Here is a 22,108-nt window from a genome sequence, read left to right as displayed (position 1 = left end):
TGCACCCCCCACGCTACGCCACTGTTTATATATCACCTTTATCGCCCAAGGACCTCAAGGTGGTGCATATCGTTCTCCTCCTCCCCATTTCACCTTCACAACCACCTTGTGAGGTAGATTAGTCTGAGAGGCAGTGACTGGCCCAAGGTCACCCAGCAAGCGTCATGGCTGAGAAAGGATTTGAACTCGGCTCTCCCAGGTCCTAGCCCAACACTCTATAACCATTATGCCACACTGGACACAAGGTGGCTTGGGGAGAGTCCCAAAGGCCAGGAGGAAAGGTCTAGAAGGATGCATCTGCCCCCTACCCCATGGGTTCACAGCACTGAGCTACATGCACCAAGCGTCTGGCTCTTCCTATGTACTAAAGATGCACACCGGTTTGATGTGCTGAAGAGAAAATTCAAGCTACCTCAGATCAAATGCTCTTAAGTAGGAAATGTGGGAGTCGGGGAGAGGGACTATGATTCAGTTTACATTTAAAAGGTGAACCTATCCAATCCTCCACTTTCCAAAACTACAGTGGTGCCCCGCAAGACGAATGCCTCGCAAGACGGAAAACCCGCAAGACGAAAGGGTTTTCCGTCTGCAGAGGCGCTTCGCAAGACGAATTTCCCTATGGGCTTGCTTCGCAAGACGAAAAATGACGAAAATTTTCGGGGGTTTTTTTTTGCTCCAAAACCCCTTATTTTGAATCGCTAAGCTGCTAAAAGCATTTTAGCAGCAAAACCGCTAATCCCCCCCCTTAAAAAGCCGTTTTTAGCCCTTTTTTAGCCAATAGCGCTAATAGCGCTACTCCATCAATGGGCTTGCTTTGCAAGACAAAAAAACCGCAAGACGAAAAGACCCGCGGAACGGATTCTTTTCGTCTTGCGAGGCACCACTGTATATGAGAAGTGAAACACAGGCAGCCTTTGAAATCTGCACCTCTCCAAATTTTGCAATGTCCAGGCAAGTTATGTGTATAAAAAATGCACAGACTGAGGGAAAGCGTGCATGGGTTCATGAAAATAAAAACCAAAACCCCGCAACTGTATTATATCAGCAAAAAAACCGCTTTGCAAAAATGTGGGCGTTTGGCAGAATTGCATACAAACATTGGAGATGAGGAGCAAGTTACATCATAATGCTAGCGAACAGTTTGCAACAAAATACTGCAAATGGTTGTGGAAACATGGAGAACGTAACTCAACATGGGGAAAGCAAGAAAACAAGAGAAGGAAAAATAGATAGATTTGCCGTGGGGCCTATTCACAGTCAGGCCATCCAGAATCAGACAAATCAAGCAACATCTGTGAGGACTCCTCCTTTATTTCTCAACGCCAACAACAGTTTTAACCCTTAATTGCTGAAGATGTAGAGAGAAAAGAGTGACACTTGGTGGTCGCGCCGTGTGTGGACACACAACTGTGTGTGTGTCTGTGCAGGACAGCCGCAGCCAGCAAGCGAACAGCAAACGTCTCCCCTGAAGAGCTCTTTTGCCTGGAACTTGTTGCACCTAAAGGTGATTTCCTCCCCCCCCCCCCAAAAAAAAAAATAAAGAACTAAGTGCAGAGCTCAGTCGTGGTACATCTTCAGAAGGCAAGCTTTCAGCGTCCCCATGTATCTTTCCCAGAGAGCTTGATGCCTGCAGGAGAAGGGGAGGGGGAAAGAGGTTAACCAGATGGCAGGACAACATGACCTGACGGCCGCCATCTTGGATGGCTTTAAGAGGGGATTTGGCAAATTCATGGAACGGAAGGCTGCTAATCTGTGGCTACCAGCCACAATGGCTATGTTCTCCCCTCCACTGTTGGAGGCTGTTAAGTTTCTACCGGTTGCTGGGGAGAGTCGCCGTGGCACACAGGTCCTGCTTTCAAGCGTCCCATTGGCATCTAATGTCCAGAATGAGAACAAGGATGCTGGATTAGATGGGCAATGGGCCTGATCCACCAGGGCGTGTCTTATGAGAGGAGGACAACAGCCCTCTCCCACTCTTGCCTCCCAATAACTGGTATTCAGTGATACTGGCACAGTGATTCTGCAGTTAGGGCATCACCTTGCCCTCCAGCAACTTGTCTGAGCTTTTATTGTTTATTTATTTCATAAAATTTATACACTGTAAAAAAAAAAATACTACAAAAAATTAAACACCCTCTAAGCGGTTTACAAAAGTTGAAGCAGTAAAATGCAAGGGGGGGAAATCACAACATTACTTTTAAAACATACAATAGTTAAAATACTAATATGGATTAAAATTACCTCAACCTCCTAAGCATCTTTCTGAACAGCTTTTTAAAGCTGTCCAAGCTGGTGGTTATCTTGTGTTAGCAGATCCCACAGTTTTACTCAAAAGGTGTGGGTCTTTTGCAAAAGTTAGCCCTACTTATAGAGTAGACCGGTTGAAATTAATGGACATGGCTAGCTTAATTCGTGTCAGTAGACCTGCTTTAAATACAACTTATTTGGAAGCGATCCTGTGTGAGAAAGGGAGAAAATGTTTTTGCTGGAAGACTGAGAGTAGGATCTTTCCCCCTTAAAAAAAAAATAATACGGAGGGGGGCTATTTTGCAGGAAGAAGGGCAAGTATAAAGGCAACGAAAAGGACAATTATATAAGGCTTTACTAGTGCAAGTAAACAATTCATTGGCAAAGGTGGGGAGGGAGGGAACAGAGGAGAATCCAGGTGTTGGGAGCTGGCTGGGCGCTGGCGTTCCTACAAACCTGAAGGCATCCAGCGTGTGAGCACAAGCCGTGTACTGTGTCAGAAAGAGACGCACGTCGTTTGGGCTCCATTTGTCCGACCGAAAAGGCTCAACAAACTGCAATGGGAGATGACAAGCGTCAAGGCAAGAGTGCGGCAGCACATCTCACAGGACCTCAGGCCTGAGGAACAAATGAGAGCCTCCAAGTCTCTCTGCATGACCCTCAGGACCCTCCCCGCATCCCCACCCCAGCCATGCCCCCTGTCCCTGGTCCACACACCTCTGTTTTTTTAACCCTATATGATTTTTTCCTAATTGTTAGCTCCTTGGGACAGGGACCTGCCTTCTTATACTCTGAAAAGTGGCAGGCATGCTTAGGCTCTAAACACATTTAATCATCATTTAATTCATTGGTGATTTTTTATTTTGACATCCCAGCCTCCATCCCCAGTGATTCAGGCACGATCCGCTGGTGGGAGGAGGTGCTCAGATGGGGAGGGGTGGGGATACTGCTTACCTTCTCCACCAGATCCACAAAAAAGTCACGGACATCTTTGCTGTGGGTGAGCTTTGAGGCAATGTTGATCAGGGCACGGGAGAGGTTCTGCAAGGGTTAACGGAAGGGTCACAAGAGAGCCATCTTATGCTGCTGCCAACCCACCCCACCCCAGTTTGTGTCTGCGGGGATTGAGATTTTCCAAAGGACAACAGCCCCCTCTGATGGCCAGGAGTGAAGTAGCAGGCCAAGTGCACCAACAAATATCAAGCGCAAAGTTCGTATCAGCCACTTGGAGGGAGGGAGGAGCTGCTGGAAAGAGGGTCCCGAAACTAAAGAATGTATCCCAGTGAGGGTCCCTCCATGCCATACCTTGAAATTAGCTTCCACCTCGTTGTACACAGAAATCTTTCCCCGCAAGGCTGTGCACACCAAACTGGATGGGGAGGGAATAAGGAGGAGAGGTCAGAGAAGGCCTTAAGTGTCTTATTTTACGGTGGCTTATGGTTAGGGCTCTAGAAGCAGGGTGGGGGTTCCTGGGGCCCTCCAGAATCTACTGCACTCCCATTGTCCCTGGCCATTGGCCATGCTGGTTGTGGCTGATGGGAGTTGTAGTCTAACATCTAGGAGGAGACGTAGGCTCCCTACAACCCGGGCTCTAGCCCTGAAACCTCAAAGGGCAAATGGCAAAGTGCCAAATTCCCCTTTGCTCCAACCACGTCCTGGTTGTTTTGCAAACAGCCCCCACCCCACTCGGCTAAGGCTGCATCCGAGGTACCTCTTGTGAAGATCTAACAAGTCTTTGTCAGCAATCAGAATCTTTAGCTCCTTCAGGCCCTGCAAGAATTCCTTGTCCAGGTCGACATCCATATCATCCACGTTTGTATCTGCCAAGGCAAGACAGAGGGCATTTGGAGAGAGAGGCTGGACCCAAATGGACAAATGCCCAGGTCTCCCAGGGAGGAGACATTTTGCTCTTTCTACAGCCCTTCTGCTGCTGAGCTAAGTCACGGTTTGGCTTAGCGTGGCGGTGGAGAATCGATGACCCAAAGGCCAAACTTAGTCTGCTGGGCCTCTCTAGACTGTTTCCCTCTAGCCATGCCCAGCAGCCTGATGTCATAGGCGATGTCACAGAATTGTAGCATTGGAAGTGACCCCAAGGATCATCTCGTCCAACCCCCTAAAATGCTGGAATCTTTTTGCCCAATGTGGGACTCAGACCCACGACCCCAGACAGCGGTGCAGCTGGATGAAGCAGGATTGAGCTGCCTGCATGTCAGATGACAAAGGAGGAGTTAGCAGCAATCTCCCTCCTGACCCCCGCAAGTCAACTTGCAAAGTAGACCTGCCGAGCATGTGTGTGTGGTGGGGCTGGGAGCAGGGAGATGAAGATCAAAAAGGATTCCCCATCCTACTTGGCATGCCTGGACCCCCAATTTAGCTCCCTCCAGACAAACCACAAATCTTTTCCAAGACAGATATAACGAAAGGTGGCGTAACTTCCCAGTTTCCGCTTCACAAACACAAGGAGAATCTTGCTACGTGGGTCCAAAACTCACCCACCGCCCCCAAAGTCCAGTTCTGAATCATCTGCTCAGCACAGTACGCAAAGTCTTCAAACGTCAGGTACTGCAGCTTCTTTTTGCCTGTCTCAAATCGGCTGTTGGCGAAGAAAACGATGGCTGCATAGTCCCTGTGGGGCGGACGGACAGATGGAGGGGAGGTTTAATGCTACTAAGAAAGCCACTCCACTAAATCTCAGCCATTGCCTCCCTGTCACCCCATAAACCTTTTTTGTGGAACATCCTAGACAAGTCAAGGGCCTCACACAACCATGTTGTGGGGCTCCTTTGAGTGGCTAGCATTAGCCTCTGCTGCTGTAAGGAGCTGGGCTGGCCCCATAGAAGGTTGTTATGTCTGATGTTTTGTACAGCTGATTTTAGACACATTTCTTAGGTTGCCTGAACATAAACTGATTTGCTACCTGCCCTGAGATCGGAAGATAATATATTTAAATATACTGAAACGAACAAACAAAAATCCCAGGGCACAGTGCCCTCCCGCTGCCCCTTACCCGGCTAACCGGTCCGAGAGCAGGAAATGCTGCTGAATGTTTTCCACCAGAGACCCACGGAGCTCTTCCACGGCCTTAAAGACCCGCTTGAAATTGTCAAACTGAAACAGAGCAGAAACAGACAGGCCTCATCGACACCACAGGCTTAAATAGGTTCAACAGCCTCACCAAGGGAAACGCAGGACAAGCAACCTCTGATAAATCTTTTGAGAAAGCGGGTGGTTGGAGTTGTAGTCCAGAACAACCGGAGGGTGCGAGGTTGGGGGAAAGGTGCCCTGTGCGACATTCCTACACTTCTGACACCCAGGCAGTGCCCTTTTATTTCCACCCTGCCCAGGCATCCTGGGAAAAGAGTCAGAGGTGTTCTATGGGGTTCCCCTGCCACCCACAAAGGAACGAGAGATTACCTGCCGCCGACAACTCTTGAGGGTCACCCCGGTTTTGACGCTGATGTCGTCCAGGTCTTTCTTGGTGCCTTTGGAGAGCTTTTTGCCCAGCACCTCCCGTACAAAGGCCTCGTCGAAGGCGTAATACCTGCCGCCAGAAGGGGCAGGCAAGAAACAGGACAAGACAACAGAAGGTAAGCTTAGTACCTGTGGCCCTCCCGATACAGCCAGACTACAACTCCCATCATTCCCTGCTGCCCTATATTGTTTTATAGATGCCGTATGGATCTGTTAATACACCTTCTGCTGCAACTGAGATGCTTAGCTCATTTTTAGTTACTGTTTTGTCAATAGCGTTGATATTGCTTTATAGATAAACACCATATTGATCTGTTAATCCTATGACTTTTGCTGTACTTGTGACTCAGCTTATTATTAGTAACTGCTGTCTCAATAGCGTTTCATAGATTGTAATTGTTTTATTGGTGGTTTGTTAATTATTTTATATGGTTTGTGCTGCACAGGTGATGTTGTATCATGTTATTGTTATTTATTGTTTGTAAGCCACTGCGGGATTCATTTGAAGTGGCACAGAAATTTATAAACACCCACACACACAGTCAAACCTCGGCTCCCAAATGCCTCCGTTTTGGAACGTTTCGGCTCCTGAATGCCACAAACCCGGAAGTAAGTGTTCTGGTTTTTGAATGTACAGTGGTGCCTCGCAAGATTAAAAGAATCCGTTCCGCGAGTCTCTTCGTCTTGCGGTTTTTTCCGTCTTGCGAAGCAAGCCCATTAGCGGCTTAGCAGATTAGCGCTATTAGCGGCTTAGCGGGCTTAGCGGATCAGCTGATAAGCGGCTTAGTGGATCAGCTGTTAAGCGGCTTAGCGGCTTGGGAAAAAGGGGGGGGGGACCCGCAGGAACTCGCAAGACATTTTCGTCTTGCGAAGCAAGCCCATAGCAAATTCGTTTTGCGAAGCACCTCCAAAATGGAAAACCCTTTTGTCTAGCAGGTTTTCCGTCTTGCGAGGCATTCGTCTTGCGGGGCACCACTGTATTTTGAAAGCCAAACATCTGACACGGCTTCTGCTTGAGTGCAGGAAGCTCCTGCAACCCATCAGAAGCTGAGCCTTGGTTGTCAAACATTTTGGAAGCCAGACGGGCTTCCAGCACGGATTACGTTCAGCAACCGAGGTTTGACTGTATTCTTTATTGAAAAATAGAAAAGAAGAAAAAAGTGGCATAGAAATTCAATCGATCAATCAACCCCTGCTGATGTATGAATACGCCTGCCTCACCCTCCAACCTTGGCCTTTCCCCCAAGGGATCCTCCACCAAGAATCCTGCCCCAACCCCCCCTCTGGCTGCCCCTTAACATCCCTGCCCCCTCGCCCATGCCACCCTTGGCTTCTTCGCCAGCTGCCCTGCCCCACCTCTCGATCAGCATGGTCTGGCGACAAGGGGGGATCTGGAAGAGCAGCTGGTTCAGCAGCTTGGGAGGCGAGTGCAGGAGGCGCTCCAGCATGTAGAAAGTGCGGTAGTGGTCCATGGTGTCGCTCTGGAGCACGTCAACCGTGGCCCCCGTCTGCTCCAGGATCCCGCTGCGGATGCGGCGCGTCACCGCGTCGTTCACTGCGGGGGCAGGAGGCAAGTGTCCGTATCCGGAAACATGGGATGGGTGAAATCCACAGAAGGGGGCGGGGAAGCCTCTCAGGCCCCTCTGGGTGCAGTGGGGTTGCAACTTACAGCAGCAGGACCAGGGGTCAGGGAGCTGTAGCCCCAAATCACTTGGAGAGCCGCCATTCCCGAAAGACAGCTTATAACCCCATTCATGACTCTCTGCTCCCACTTTCCTTCAGGACAATAGGAAGCTGCCTTATGTCAGGGCACAGCAATGAGTCTATCTAGCTCCACATTGTCTGCACTGGCTCTCCAGGGTTTATGTTTTGTTTTGTTCCGTTGAACGGGGCCTTTTCTGCAGTGGCTCCCCGTTTGTGGAATGCTCTCCCCAGAGAGGTTCAACTGCTGCCTTCATTATATTACGGAAGACAATTTTACTCGGCTACGAGTGATCGCCAAAGAAGACATCGTTAGGCGCCAGGTAAAAAATGTCAGCCAGCCGAACCCAATAACCCCCCTCCCAACACATTTTTAAAAGGCACTGGGTGTTAATCAGCCAAAGGCCTGGGTAAAGAGGATCGTTTTTTGCCTGGTACCTAAAGGCGCATAATGAAGGCACCAGGAGAACCTCCCTGGGGGGAGAGCATTTCACAAGCGAGGAGCCGTCACAGAAAAGGCCCGTTCTCGTGTTGCCGCCCTCCAGACCTCTCATGGAGAAGGCACATGAAGAAAGGCCTCAGAAGATGATCTCAGGGTCCAGGTAAGTTCATATGGAGAGAGGCGGCCCTGGAGGTATTGTGACTACCACTGGCGTGCGGCTCCCAGAAGTCTGCCTAGAAGGGAATGTGGCCCTCAGACTGGAAAAGGTTATCCACCTCTGTGACTTAAACCATAACACCTTACCTGTGAATGAATGAGAGAACAAAAAACAGGGATCCAGCCTTACCTGTGTAGCCATCCAGCCAGAGTTGGTAGACCTCCTCATCAATCAGGGTGGTGTTGCCCACAAAGATGTCCAGGTTGCTCGTCATGGCCCAGGTAATCCAGTTCTCTTGGAGAACTTTGGGATCTGGCACTAGTTCCCAAACCGGGTCTCAGGAGATCAGACAGGCAGCTGTCGGGACAATAATGAACATCAGGAAAGCTTGGCTACTGGATCAGGCCAAAGGGCCACATAGTCCCAACCCCCTGTTCTCATAGTGGCCAAACAGATGCCTCTGGGAAGCCCAGGACACAAGAACACCAATAAATAGCCTTTTCCACAATCCCCACAACTGGTGCTCATGCTCAGGGGCATAGATCACGTCCACATCTTAGAGTCATGGCTTCCCCCAAAGAATCCTGGGAACTGTGGTTTGTTAAGGATGCTGAGAGTTGCAAGGAGACCCCCTCGGAGAGCTGCAGTTCCCAGCACCTCTAATAAACTACAGTTCCCAGGATTCTTTTGGGGGAAGCCATGACTGTTAAAGAATGGATGCGACCATACTGCCTCTGGCAGCAGTGCTCCCAGTTCATGAGTAATACTCATCTAAGGGTCATGGCTTACACCCAACATATTTGACAGCACTCCATCTTCACCCAAGGGTGCCTCCCAGACCCAGAATCCTACCGTCATGGCCATCACTTCCTTGGTTACTGCTGGTTTATTGTTTCCCCCCACCCTGACAATTTAATGAATTGTAATTTGCCCTGTGCATTTTAAATCAAAGAGTGGTACAGAAAGAGTGGAAACAACACACAACAGGAAGAGATGTAAATACACTCAGAGAGAGAGAGAAAGAGTATTCAATGTTTATTGTACTTTATATTCTGTAGGATAAAAAAAATTAATAATAAAAAAGGAAGAAAGGACAGCACTTTGCAGCAGGGGTAGAGTGAGGAACACGGACTCAGCCTTCATGCCCGCCCACCCCGTCTGAAAAGAAAGACAACCTGCCCGTCCCCAGAAGCACACTGCCCTTGGGAAAGGTCCAAATGGCTTTGCCCAAGAAAGGTGGCACTCTGCACATGCTCGCAGGCACCCAGTCAGGAGCACCAGACATTTTGGGGGAGGAATGGCAAAGTCCAGCACCTTCGCATTCCCCTCTTCCCCTGGCACTCTGCCCGTGCTCAGAGGCACCCAGCATGTGGCACCAGAATTTATGTGGGGGAAACGAGAAAACACTCAGAACCTTCACATTTCCCGCTTCTCTTGGCACTCTGCCCGTGTTCAGAGTCACCCAACCTGCAGCACTAAATCCTATGGGGTGGCGGAGAGAGCAAACCCCATAGCCCCCACCCACCCCATTTCCCCTCCCTTTTGCATAGTAAACCCAGCAGCTCCGACTCCTCCGGCCACTCGGCAAACCTGGGTCGGCTCTCGCCCTCCAAGAGAACCCGGGCGCCGAGCCCCTCTCCTCGCGCCGGCCATTCGCCCCCTTCCAGCAACTGGTACCGGCCCCCTTTCAGCTGCCCCTGAGTTGGATAGAGCCTTTGCACATGACCCCGCCGGAGCGATCCTCTTCCGGGTCACGTATATGCCGGAGTCTCTCTCTGCGCACGCGCCCTCGCTGCCAAACGGGACGGGCACTCCATCTTTGTGCCTGGCGCGGTATTGGGAACTGGCATCAAAGCGTTAAAGCGCGCAGGGATGCAGCGATGGGCTGAGGACCAGGAGCCTCGTTGCGCCTGCATTGGTGCTTTGCTTTTATACCTTCTCCGGGGCTGGAAGCATCATTTATTCGCTTGTAACACATTTTTTTTCAGTGCGCAGCACTGTGTCTTATTTGCGTGTTTTATTTGCGAATGCGGAGGGGAAAACGCAAGCATTGCGGAGGTGGGGTTAGACTGGATGACCCTTGGGGTCCCTTTATTCCAGTGGCGTAGCGTGGGGGGTGCAGGGGGGGCCGGCCGCACCGGGCGCAACATGTGGGGGTTAGGGTGCTGACAACACACGCTATGCCACTGCTTTATTCCAACTCTCCAATTCCATGATTCTAAGACCCTGGCTGCTGGGGCCTGTCTAGTCCAGCATCGCTTTCTCACAGATGCCTCTTTTAGGATGCCCACAAGCGGGACCTGAGTGCTACAGCAACGCTCCCTACTTGCGATTCCCTGCGACTGGATTCAGAGGCACTTCACTGCCTCCAACACTGGAAGGAGATCATGGCCATCATGCTCTGTAACCGTTGATAGCCTTATCCTCTACAAATGTCTCTAATTCTCTGGCACCCAGCGGCATACCTAGGGGCTGTCTAAGTTGCCCTCCACCAAGGGTGCAGGCCCGGGGGGAGGGGCACGCAAAAACCATGCCTCTCCAATCTGGCTTGGAGTGGTTAGTACAGTGGTACCTCGGGTTACATACGCTTCAGGTAACAGACTCCGCTAACCCAGAAATAGTACCTTGGGTTAAGAACTTTGCTTCAGGATGAGAATAGAAATCGTGCTCCGGCGGCGCGGCGGCAGCGGGAAGCCCCATCAGCTAAAGTGGTGCTTCAGGTTAAGAATAGTTTCAGGTTAAGAACTGACCTCCGGAACGAATTAAGTACTTAACCCGAGATACCACTGTACAGGGGTAGGCAACCTAAGGCCCGGGGGCCGTATGCAGCCCATTCGTTTTCTCAATCCGGCCTGCGTACGGTCCGGGAATCAGCGTGTTTTTACATGAGTAGAATGTGTCCTTTTATTTAAAATGCATCTCTGGGTTATTTGTGGGGCATAGGAATTCGTTCATATTTTTTTTCAAAATATAATCCGGCCCACCACATGGTCTGAGGGAGGGTGAATTGGCCCATGGCTGAAAAGGGTTGCTGACCCCTGGTTAGTATAACCTCCAACATTTCCCTGATGAATTATTATTATTAATTATTATTATTATTATTATTATTATTATTATTATTATTATTATATCCCACCCATCTGACTGAGCTGCCCCAGCCATTCTGGGTGGCTTCCAACATATATGAAAACAAAATAAAACATTGCACATTTAAAAACTTTCCTACACAGGGCTGCCTTCAGATGTGTTCTTGTATAGTTACTTATCTCCTGGGCTTCGGGGTTGCATAACTCCATACCCTCCAACATTTCTCCAAAGAAAATAGGGACGTCCTAAGGAAAAGCGGGACATTCCAGGATCAAATGAGAAACTGGGTCGGCTTCTGTAAATCTGAGACTGTTCCTGGAAAATAGGAGGGTCTGGGCTAGGAACCCACCTGGCCATCTGTGCAGTCCCCAGGCCGCTGCTCTGGGTGGGCCGGGCAAGGCACACGGACTCCTCTGGGTGCCTCAGCAAAGGAATCCGGTGGCTGGTATATGGCACTATTAGAAGTGTGAACAGAGCACCCAGCGGAGCTCAGAGGGAAGAAAGATGGAGAGAGTGGTCGTGAGTGGCAGGAAGAAAAAGAAAGCAATGGAGGATGGAGGCAGAAGACAAAGCAGTGAGCAGAGGGCAAGCAGGCAGATGGACCATCGAGGAGGAGGAGGAGGAGGAGAGGCAGAGCACAGCAGACCCCAGTGGCTGCAAAGGAAGTCACTGGCGCAGTGCGAAAGATGCTGAAAAGCACACTTTTGGAGTTTCTGGCCCATGGTCTCTCCCAGCTTCAGTGGCGCAGATATATCTCCTTATGGAGGATGCAAGGCATAGGGGCCACCAATGCAGCTCCTTGGCAAGGCCACAAGGGAGCCCAGGTATGCCTCTGCTGGGGCCTATGCAAATGATGCAACAAATCAGTTAGCATTAGGACTGGAGAGAGAAACCCAAATGCAGCCAACGCCCTCCTCCTGTTCCTGCCCCCCAAGCACCTAAAATAATTAGGTGCCATGAACCATTAAGCTTGAGATGTCAGATTCTCTCTAATGTCTTCTGACACTGTGTAATACCTGCTGCTAAGCATGCCGTTAGGCTTTGAAAACTTCTGAATCTTCTGTAAGCTTCAATATTGAATAATAAGTCGAGATACAGAAATATGAAAGGTGCACTCTGAGAGCAGGACTGCCAGAAATGGCTAATTAAATACTTCACTCTGGTGCTGGACTCGCCTTCCTTGGAGGTTTTTAAGCAGAGGTTGGACATCCATCTGTCATATATGATCTAGTTGAGATTCCTCCATTGATGGACCAGATGACCGTTGGGGGTTCATATTGGAGTTCATTCACATGCTTCTCTTTCGATGTGATCTAGTCTACATGCCACCATCAGTCAGCAAAGCTCATCTGAATTCTGCATAGACCAACAGGCCAATCCCTAGAAATGCACAGGAACCTGATCCTGTCATTCGGTAGAGTGAGGAGGCTGCTTCAGGAAGTTGCTTTTGGGTGTTGTGAAATGGCAGAGTTTAGAGCTGCTTTGCCATCTGTTGAATTTTATTATTACGGTCACAGACCAGTTCCCAGCTCACTTACAAAGCTCAGAAAAATCATAAAACACAACAGGAATACATTGGATTGCAATTGGGTATAACAGAATCAATTCAGATATAGCGGCAGTTAAATATATATATTAAATTTTGATCATTAAAATATAACCTAAAATTGTCATTTAAAACCTTAATCATTTGGGCATCAATAGGCTGATGCCAGGGGTGGGGTGCTGAGGGTGAACAGAGCCCTTCGATGCCACTGGATTCTGAGAGGGTGCAAGAGGGTGCAACGAGGCGCCTCCATGACAGATGTCCTGCAGAGGCAAGCCATGCAGGGGCTGGGATGGTGCCTCCTTCTCCTAAAGAGGCAGTGACATAGCATGGTTGCCAGTGCCTGTGGCCATGTGGAAGGCTGGGTAGGAGGGAGGGAAACAAACGCATGCACATTCAACTGCCTAATGGTGCCCGCATCACTCAGGAGGTCGCAGCCACAGAAGTAAAAAAAGGAGAATCGTTCCATTGTTTGGAGAGGTCACTTTCTGGTTCACTTGAAGAAGCTGTTTTCAACGGAGCCCAGCGATGGAAGCGTGCAGCTGTATTGAGGCAGAACTGGGTGTTGAAATTGTGCTCCCTGGACAAATTTGTGCCCAGGGCAACTGCCCCTGTGCACCTGCCCCACGCTACGCCACTGTCCGACCCTACCTGGAGATTCCTGGTACCTTCTGCATGCAAAGGTGCTGCTACGACCACCGCTGAGCTTTGCCCCATCTCCCCAGTTATTCTAGAATTCTGCAAGTTCCTTGGAGAGCTTTTCAATGAAGCCAGCAAGTGCCACAAACAATATATCCTGCACTGACTGCCCCTGGCAGCACCCTAGAAGCAGTGCCTGACTTTGCTCTCCATGGAGCTTGTGGGTTTCTACTTCCTCTTCCAAAAGGGGGGCGGTGTGCAGCATGTGACCCATTGCAGACGCGCCCCACATCTGATGGCACCAGTCCCAGTGCCAAAAAACCCAGCTGAAGACAAAGGCTTTGCCCACCCCCACGTCACACAGGCATTCCAGAATCTTGGATCTGTTCCCTCCCGCCTACAATTTCTGGCAGGACTCCTGTCCCATTCGTAGCAGTGTGTCAGTGTAACAGTTCAACAGGTGAAGCTTCTCCAGGAAGCCCCTTGTGGATCAGGAACCTGTTAATTGGAGGAAGCAGCAAGCAGGAATAGGCGGACAGTTTTCTAAATGGAGAGGACTAGAAAGTGGAATTCCCCCCAAAGATTTGGCTTTGGGAACTTGTGCACAAACGATCAAGATGGGTGAGCCATGAGGTGGCCAACTTTGCTAGTGATACTAAAACGTACAGGGTTATTGAAACAAAGAGACTGTGAAGGCCTCCAGAAAGACCTCTCTCCTAGCTGAGTGAAGGGGTGGCAAAATGGCAAATGCAGTTCAATGTATACAAGTGCAAACTGGTGCATGTTGGCACACACACAGAAACCTGGGGTCTGAATTGGCAGTGACTGACCAGGAAGGAGACCTTGGGGGTCCTAATGGATAGCTTGATGAGGATGTTGACCCACTGGGCAGCAGCTGTGAGAAAAGCAAACACCACTCTAGGGATCGCTGGGAAAGGAATTACAAATGAAACTGCAGGCATCATAATGGTGCAACTGCATTCGGAATATTGTAGTGCCCAGGTCTGTTCGCCTCACCTGAAAAAGGATAACAGGGAAGTTTTGGAAAAGGGCAACCAAAATTATCAATGGGGGGTATAGCGACTACGTAATGAAGAAAGGTTGCAGCGTTTGGAACTTTTTCGTTTAGAGAAAAGACGAGCAAGAGGTAGCTTATTAAATTATGCAAAATGGCATGGAGAAAGTGGACAGAGAACCTTTTTTTCTTCCTCTTTGGAACTCATGGACAGTCAACGAAGATAATGAATATCTTAGACCAATTATTTCAATCAGAGCCCCTGTAACCCTAATACTGTCCACTCAGAAGTAAATCCTAGCTAGCTGCATAGGGTCAATTCAGCGGGACCTGCCTAGGCGCAAATGCAGTTGAAGTCAACGGGGCTTACACCCCAGTAGACACGAACAGGGGAGAATGCGATGCTGCTGGAGTCCTGCCAGTTAATCCACCATAATTAAAGCGGGTGCAGTTTTTTCTCTCTCCCCCCCCCCCCCCGTCTCCTTTGCATTTTGGAAAGGTTTTTGCTTGTGCTGCGCTTTGCCGAGCCTCGCGGCCTTATGATCACTGGCTTCATGATTTTGTACAAGAGAAGCCAGGGCCTCTGAGTGATGGCGGCGGCGGTCTTCATTAATCCGGATTAAAGCCATTTGCGCGGCCTCTTAATCCTTCTGCCGGCGGGAGGGAGGCGCCCTGCCGGGCGCTTGGACGGGATTCCGAAGCTGCTGCAAATGCATTCCTGCTGCTGCTGCTTCCTTCTCTCTGCCAGCCTTTGCATCCCGCCAGCGCCCCTCTCGCCCCTTCCAGAAGGGGAGTCCGCGCATTCACACACCCGCTAACGCTCCCCTATGTCCGCCCGCCCCCCTTTCTTTTCTCTCTCCTCTACCCCCACCCCACTCCGCCCCCATTCGGCGCAGGCGCCCCTCTCGCAACCATGCACCTGCTCCCCTACCGTTTAACCCGTGCATTTGCAACGCCGAGGCAGCGCGTCGGCTTTTGGCGTCGCTCATTTGGCGGGCCTCCCGTCCGTGCGTCCCGTTATCCCGGGGAAGCAGCAGGAGGAGGAGGAAGGAGAGAGGGGAATCTCCGCCGCCGGGCAGGATGTCCTGCTGCTGCTGCTGCTGAGCAGGGCGAGGAGGGGAATCGTGCAAGATGTCGCTGCTGCTGCGCCTTGGCTGGAGGTGAGCGCGCCGCGGAGGAGCGAGTCCTCTGTGCGCCCCGGCGATGTTCCCCGCCGCCCGCGAGGCCGCGCCGCCGGCCGGACCCCCCCAGAGCCCGGAGACGCCGCCGACGCCTCCGACGACGCCGGGGGTCTGCTGCCCTGCCTTGGCCGAGCTGAGCGACGCCGAGCTGGGCGTGTGCAGCAAGGAGGAGCTGGTGCGCCGCTTGCGCCACGAGGAGGCCGAGAAGCTGGCGGCGCTGGTGCAGCGCGGCCGGCTCATCCAGGGCGTCAACCGGCAGCTGCAGGAGCACCTCCGCGAGATCCGCGAGCTGAAGGCCGTCAACGGGCGCCTGCAGACCGAGAACCGCGAGCTGCGCGACCTGTGCTGCTTCCTCGACGAGGACCGCCTGAAGGCCAAGCGCCTGGCGCGCCACTGGCAGCTCTTCGGGCACCACGCGGCGCAGGTGCTGCGCGACGAGGTGGCCGCCTGCCTGCGCAAGCTGGCCGGCCTCGAGGGCCTCCAGGAGCGCCTGGCCAAGGACAACCTGGAGCTCAAGGAGCTCTGCCTGGCCCTGGAGGAGGAGTGCGCCTCCGCCCGGCCCGACGCCAGCCCCAGCCCCGGCGGAGGCTCCTCCGAGCTCAACCTGCCCTGCGGGCCCCGCGACTTGGGCGACGGCAGCTCCAGCACCGGCAGCGTCGGCAGCCCCGACCAGCTGCACCCCGCCTGCACCCCCGACGACTGAACCCCTCGCGCCGCCCGGCCCGTCGACTCGGGTCAGCCAGGACAGGGCGCCCGGCCTTCCTCGCCTTCTCTTCCCATCCCCAGCCCCTGTCGCTGAAGATTTCACGCCTCGGGGAGACGAGAACCCGCCCGTCCCCCCACATCCCAAAGCGGGGCAACGGTGGATGCATTTAATTTATTGCCACCGGTTTTTTTCCGTTTTCTTAAAAAGTGGTTCCTGTGTGGTCCATGCTGCATCGTGAACGCAGCAAGCTTCGACATCACACAGAGCTCTTGTTTTTTCAAAAAATATATAAAGCCATAACTCTGGCAAGTGTACAGAGCTTTTGGATTGATTACAAGGAGGTGTTTCGTTTTTTTAAAATAAAGCCATAAAATATCGTTGGAGGGCCCCTCCCACCCCCACCTTGCCACCCCGGTGGCTGACATCCTAACACTCCCCTGGAGAAACAGGGACTTATAAATCGTCCCAATGGAAATGGGGCCATTGTTCCAATCTAGCAAGGTCGGGTACAGCAAGGGTCTCTCTGCTGCCCCATTCCAGCTTTACCGGAGTGAGACCTTTATATGTCATGAACCATTTTGGTAGGGGGGGGGGAGAGGTAGTACGCTTTTGGAGGGGCGTCTGCAATTCCATGGCTGCACCTGGCAGTATTTAGAAATGGTGCGCTGATTCTGGCAGTGGGCTTCCCCTCTTGAGAGGAGAGGTGTGGGTGATGAGCCTCTTTCTCCCTGCCCTGGAAAAATCCTCCATTGTGTGTGTGTCCTCCTTGTGCAGCAATAAAACTGCTAGGACCTTTGCAAAGCTAAGCAGGTTTCAAATTGGATTTCCTGCATTGCAGGGGGTTGGACTAGATGACCCTGGGGGGGGGGTCCCTTGCAACTCTCACGATTCTGTGTGTACACAGGGTTGGAGGGGGATAGGGGAAAGCAGCAGTGATGATAATTTGATCCTGGCTGCTTCGAAGGGAGGGGGGGTGTTTGGAGGTGGTGCTTTTGTGGCGTCTGAATTTGGCTGGAGTGCCTAAGAAGGCAGATTTCTTGTGCAAGAGGGGATGAGAGAGTCAGGCCACACTGCAGGATTTTTCAGGAAACCCCCCCCCCCCGCCCACTTTGCATGCTTCTGTCCCCGCTCCTCTCATTTATTGAAATTGGAAAGGAACCCAGAGGCTCAGTTGACCGGAACTCCCTGGAGGAAACTCCACCATCCCTTGAAAACAACGGCCCCTCAAAAACTATTTGGGAACCTCGTATTGGAGCAGGATCCAAGAGGCTGCAATTCTCTCTCCTTGGAGGGTAGGACCTCAAAAGGAACCATTATCCTGTTTTTGAACATGCGTCCTTCTCCTGCTCCTTAGGGAATAAACAGGGGTCGTGGGGGGAGGGGGGAGTTGGCTGCTGGGTCCCCGAGCCAACGACTCCCCGCAACTTGAAAGTGAACTTCTGAATAGCAATAGCTTCCATGATTCAGTTTTGACTGAGAACGTGGTGGTCCTTGGAACTCTCCTCCACTTGAAACACTAGGCCCTTTGTGGCAGGATATATGCTGGAACGGTGGAGGATATTTTAACCTTTCCGTGAGGGGCTGCTGCGATGGTCCCCCGTGGAGAGAGGATGAGAAATGGTTGGGATGCTGCTCTTTGTTGGAGAAATGGTGGTGAAAGCAGCAAGCTTCCACCATGCACAGAACTCTGTGTAACGCGAGAGACCTGGAAGAAACGTCTGCCTCTGTTAATAGTGTTTCTTTTTGTCAACATCCTGGGACTACAGGACACAGAGGCTTGGGAAAAGGCATCCATGCCCCAGCCAGGTCTCCTTGCTCCATCTCCTTTTCCAGGGTGTAGCAAATGGCACGGAGGATATCCATTTTATGATGCTTATGTTTGTAACCCTCAGAATGGAAAGGATACACACACACACACCCTCCCGCCCTGAAAAGAAACCCAGGACTTGAGCAATCTCCTCTTTCTTTCAGGGTGTTAATAAATGTATTAAATTGTCACTTTTGGAGAGGGCCTCATTCTGCTTCGTGTATGTCCTGATTTCTGGTACTCTTTTTAAGCTCTTTTATCAGCCAGCTACTCAGTGTGGAGCAAATTGGGTGTGTGTGGGTGAGAGAGAGAGAGAGAGAGAGAGTTAATTTGTGCAAGTGTGTGTTGCTGTCTGGAGGTCTAAACCCCTCGAGTGCTTAGTAGTTCCATAGAGGGAAACTTAATTAATTAATTTATATACAGTACTGCTTATATTTAAACAAAACTCTTAAGCAGTTTACAACATCTTAAATAAACAGCAAGTGCATATATATATATATATAAAAGACATATATATGTATAATTCCAGGGGTTTTCCACATTCTGTAAAACATAATTAACAACTAAACAGAGCATATTTAGGTTGCGCTCCTGCGCACATTTTTGTAGGAATTCTAGCCGCATTGAACTCTGTGTGACTTCTGAGTAGGCGTGGATGGCTTTGTGTTGGAAGCTTGTGTGAAAACTATCCCTAAACTATTAAGAGTACTTTGCACATGTGTAGGGTCAATTTATTCCTATTTTGCCTAGCCTTCCTTGACCTGGTGCACTGCAGATGTTTTGAACTACAACTCCCATCTATCAGCTTTGCAGCTGGGGTGGTGTGGGGAGAATAATACCTTGTATTTTGTATGGATTTGAAGCCCAAGGAATGCCTTGTTACCAAAATGCCACACACCCCACCCCGTAAAAGCCAATTCTAGTCAGCCAGTTTATTGAACATTCATCCTGATTTTTGTGGAGAGGTAAGACAGCACTTCATCAACTCAAGAGTTATCCCTCATTGCCACATTTCCCTGTTACAGTAGTACCTCGGGTTAAGTACTTAATTCATTCCGGAGGTCCGTTCTTAACCTGAAACTGTTCTTAACCTGAAGCGCCACTTTAGCTAATGGGGCCTCCCGCTGCGCCACTGGAGCACGATTTCTGTTCTCATCCTGAAGCAAAGTTCTTAACCCAAGGTACTATTTCTGGGTTACTATGTCTGTAACCTGAAGCGTATGTAACCCGAGGTACTACTGTACTTCCCTTCTTACGAAAACACCCGGGGGGGGGGATTTTTGGCTTTCATTCTGTACTGGCTTTCATTCTGCAACCTGAATTTGCCAGATCATGACTGCATCTCACACGGAAATGGCAACCACCTGGAAGCTCCCATATTTTGTGCGTGAAGTTAGTGGCAGAGTCCGTCCTCCCGCGTTTCAGCTGCTTGTTCAGGGAGGGCGGCGGGAGGGGGGGGTGTGGAAGAGAGAAATGGGTGCTGTGCTTCTTCCTTCCTCCAGTACTAAACTTAATCCTAGTGCACCGGGGTCAAGAGAAGGCCAGCCATTGGGGGGGGGGGCGGGTTGGATGGAAAACCGGATAAGAGAGAAATGTTCCTCAGAGGCCGGTGGAGACGGGGTGGAATGCATTCCTGGCAGGTTGCTGGCTGGGGAGTTTTGAGGCAGCTCCCAAAGGCTTAAAAATATCCCTTCCCCCATGGCAGTGTGGTATAGTGGCTAGAGCTTAGAAGGACTGGATTTACAGCGTCCATTCAGCTACAGTATGCAGTAGGTTCCCTACAGCAGTGTAGTGGTTAGATAACCGGGGAGACCAGGGTTCAAGTCCCCACTTGGTTGCAAAACTCATCTTGGGCCCGTCCCTGTCTTTTCTCAACCTAACTCGCAGGGTTGTTATGGGGGATTTAATGAGGTAGGGTTGCCATATGTCTGGAATTTCCGAAACATAGCCGGGATTCAGTCACTGGAAACAGTGCCCCTGGATGGAAACCCATGTCAGAAGTGTAGATTTTGGTGAATTTCCTTTTTTTAAAAAAATAAAATGGTGGGGTTTTTTTAGATTTTGCAAAAAGAACATCAACAGCTTTTGTCAAAATGAGGAGGCAAAGAACCGTGCAGGCCAACTTGAGCTCTTTAAACCCAGAGACCATTGGCGAAGAGGGTGTGTTAAACTGACGTCTGCGACTTGTGACACACTTAGTATCTTTGGGGTTGGTGGTCTTGCTGCTCCCCTCCCTGAACAATAGCACCCACAATATAACTGGCTGTGTTTAACTATATAAATTCTTTATACATCATATAAACGTACCTCTTCTCGCATTATCGCATTATCAAATTAAGTAGAAGCAATTAAAGACCAACATTTTGAACAGGAAATACAAATACAGTGGTACCTCAGGTTACATATGCTTCAGGTTGCATACACTTCCGGTTACAGACTCAGCTAACCCAGAAATAGTGCTTCAGGTTAAGAACTTTGCTTCAGGATGAGAACAGAAATCGTGCTCCGGTGGCGCAGCAGCAGTGGGAGGCCCCATTAGCTAAAGTGGTGCTTCAGGTTAAGAACAGTTTCAGGTTAAGTATGGACCTCTGGAACGAATTAAGTACTTAACCTGAGGTACCACTGTACTGTAGATCAGTTCCTATATACGTAATGCCCAAATAGAAGCTTTTTTGTGTTCCACATATGTCTTTACAACATATGCTGCCGCCAATTACTGTTCTCATCCTGAGGTAAAGTTCTTAACCCAAGGTATTACAGTGGTACCTCGGGTTACAGGCGCTTCAGGTTACAGACTCCGCTAACCCAGAAATAGTACCTCGGGTTAAGATCTTTGCTTCAGGATGAGAACAGAAATCACACAGCTGCGTCGGCGGGAGGCCCCATTAGCTAAAGTGGTACCTCAGGTTAAGAACAGTTTCAGGTTAAGAACAGACCTCCAGAATGAATTAAGTTCTTAACCCGAGGTACCACTGTACTTCTGGGTTAGCGGAGTCTGTAACCTGAAGTGTTTGTAACCCAAGGTAGCACTGTAAAACCGTCCTGTGTTGTTGACGAGCGCCCTTGCACTGTTGTGTTCGGGGACCCCTGTGCCCATTCCGCTGAAAGGGCCCCCCCAAATCTGCCCCCAGATCCCTACTCTGATGGTACCACTGCTTCTGGGTTTCCTACTTTTGCCATTGTGGGAACAAGGCACCCTGCGGACGTGGCACAAGCGCTGGTCAGCATGTCCCCCCCCCCCCAATTTCATTTTGCCGTTGTCAATAACCAACCCGCAAGGCTGACAAGAGAGGGCAAGCAAGGAAGAGCCCCTGTCCACCCCCCCTCTGCTTCCTGCCCAGCCAAAGTGGAGACAAAGGGTCTCCAGCCAGGAAGCAGATGGCCGGATCCTGGCTCTCCGATAACGAGAAGTCAACCTCAACAATCACCGGACATGCTTGTTGCTCTGCAGCTGGATCTCCCCAGGCTCAAAAAGGGCTGGCTTGTGAGTGTGTGAGTTCTAACCTCAGATGTTCCCGCCCTGCTGGAGAGAAGGAATCTGCTGTGGCCCCACGCCGTGGAACGCGCAGAAGGTTTCTGTTTTAATTGAAAAGGTGTATATCGCTTCCCAAGGGACATGGGTGGTGCTGTGGGTTAAACCACAGAGCCCAGGACTTGCTGATCAGAAGGTCGGTGGTTCAAATCCCCGCAACGGCATGAGCTCAGTCCCTGCTCCTGCCAACCTAGCAGTTTGAAAGCACGTCAAAGTGCAAGTAGATAAATAGGTACCGCTCCAGCGGGAAGGTAAACTGCGTTTCCATGCGCTGCTCTGGTTCGCCAGAAGCGGCTTAGTCATGCTGGCCACATGACCCGGAAGCTGTACGCCGGCTCCCTCGGCCAATAAAGCGAGATGAGCGCCGCAATCCCAGAGTCGGTCACGACTGGACCTAATGGTCAGGGATCCCTTTACCTTTCCCTATATTGCTTCCCACCAAAAAAGCCCCGAGTTGTTTCCACAAGCTGATGTGGAGGAAATCCACCATGGTATGAAGCACTCTCTGTGCAACTGCAGGTGGGAGCTGCCCAAAGGAACCTTTCTTGGCTGGCCGGGCAAAGAGATGATTTGCCAA

General features: G+C 50.7%; 2 protein-coding genes across 2 annotated transcripts; one reads left to right on the top strand and one right to left on the bottom strand.

The window, feature by feature from the left end:
• Positions 1-1,293: 1,293 nt before the first annotated feature.
• On the bottom strand, positions 1,294-9,774 carry FIBP (FGF1 intracellular binding protein). Its single transcript, XM_083417102.1, has 11 exons — positions 9,609-9,774; positions 8,208-8,375; positions 7,075-7,273; positions 5,662-5,788; positions 5,255-5,355; positions 4,740-4,873; positions 3,959-4,067; positions 3,553-3,616; positions 3,202-3,288; positions 2,704-2,801; positions 1,294-1,627 (listed from the first exon to the last, which is right to left on the bottom strand). Exons 2-11 carry the CDS (start codon positions 8,290-8,292, stop codon positions 1,558-1,560), a joined length of 1,074 nt encoding a protein of 357 aa, XP_083273228.1. The 5' UTR covers positions 8,293-8,375; positions 9,609-9,774; the 3' UTR covers positions 1,294-1,557.
• A 2,287-nt stretch (positions 9,775-12,061) lies between these two features.
• On the top strand, positions 12,062-18,198 carry CCDC85B (coiled-coil domain containing 85B). Its single transcript, XM_083417124.1, has one exon. It carries the CDS (start codon positions 15,509-15,511, stop codon positions 16,187-16,189), a length of 681 nt encoding a protein of 226 aa, XP_083273250.1. The 5' UTR covers positions 12,062-15,508; the 3' UTR covers positions 16,190-18,198.
• The last annotated feature ends 3,910 nt before the right edge of the window (positions 18,199-22,108 follow it).

This window comes from Podarcis tiliguerta, assembly GCF_965153285.1.
Source record: "Podarcis tiliguerta genome assembly, chromosome: 16".
Classification (NCBI taxonomy): domain Eukaryota; kingdom Metazoa; phylum Chordata; class Lepidosauria; order Squamata; family Lacertidae; genus Podarcis; species Podarcis tiliguerta.
Note: the sequence above shows the minus strand (reverse complement) of the source record. Positions and strands in the feature narration are given on the sequence as shown.

What these genes read in the sequence shown, in the direction of transcription:
- FIBP (XM_083417102.1), bottom strand. Translation starts at nt 8,292, where the DNA reads ATGACGAGCAACCTGGACATCTTTGTGGGCAACACCACCCTGATTGAT. An exon ending in TCAAGAGTTGTCGGCGGCAG is followed by an intron (nt 5,356 to 5,661) that starts GTAATCTCTCGT and finishes GCTCTGTTTCAG; the next exon opens with TTTGACAATTTCAAGCGGGT. An exon ending in TTGTTAGATCTTCACAAGAG is followed by an intron (nt 3,617 to 3,958) that starts GTACCTCGGATG and finishes CTCCCCATCCAG; the next exon opens with TTTGGTGTGCACAGCCTTGC.
- CCDC85B (XM_083417124.1), top strand. Translation starts at nt 15,509, where the DNA reads ATGTTCCCCGCCGCCCGCGAGGCCGCGCCGCCGGCCGGACCCCCCCAG.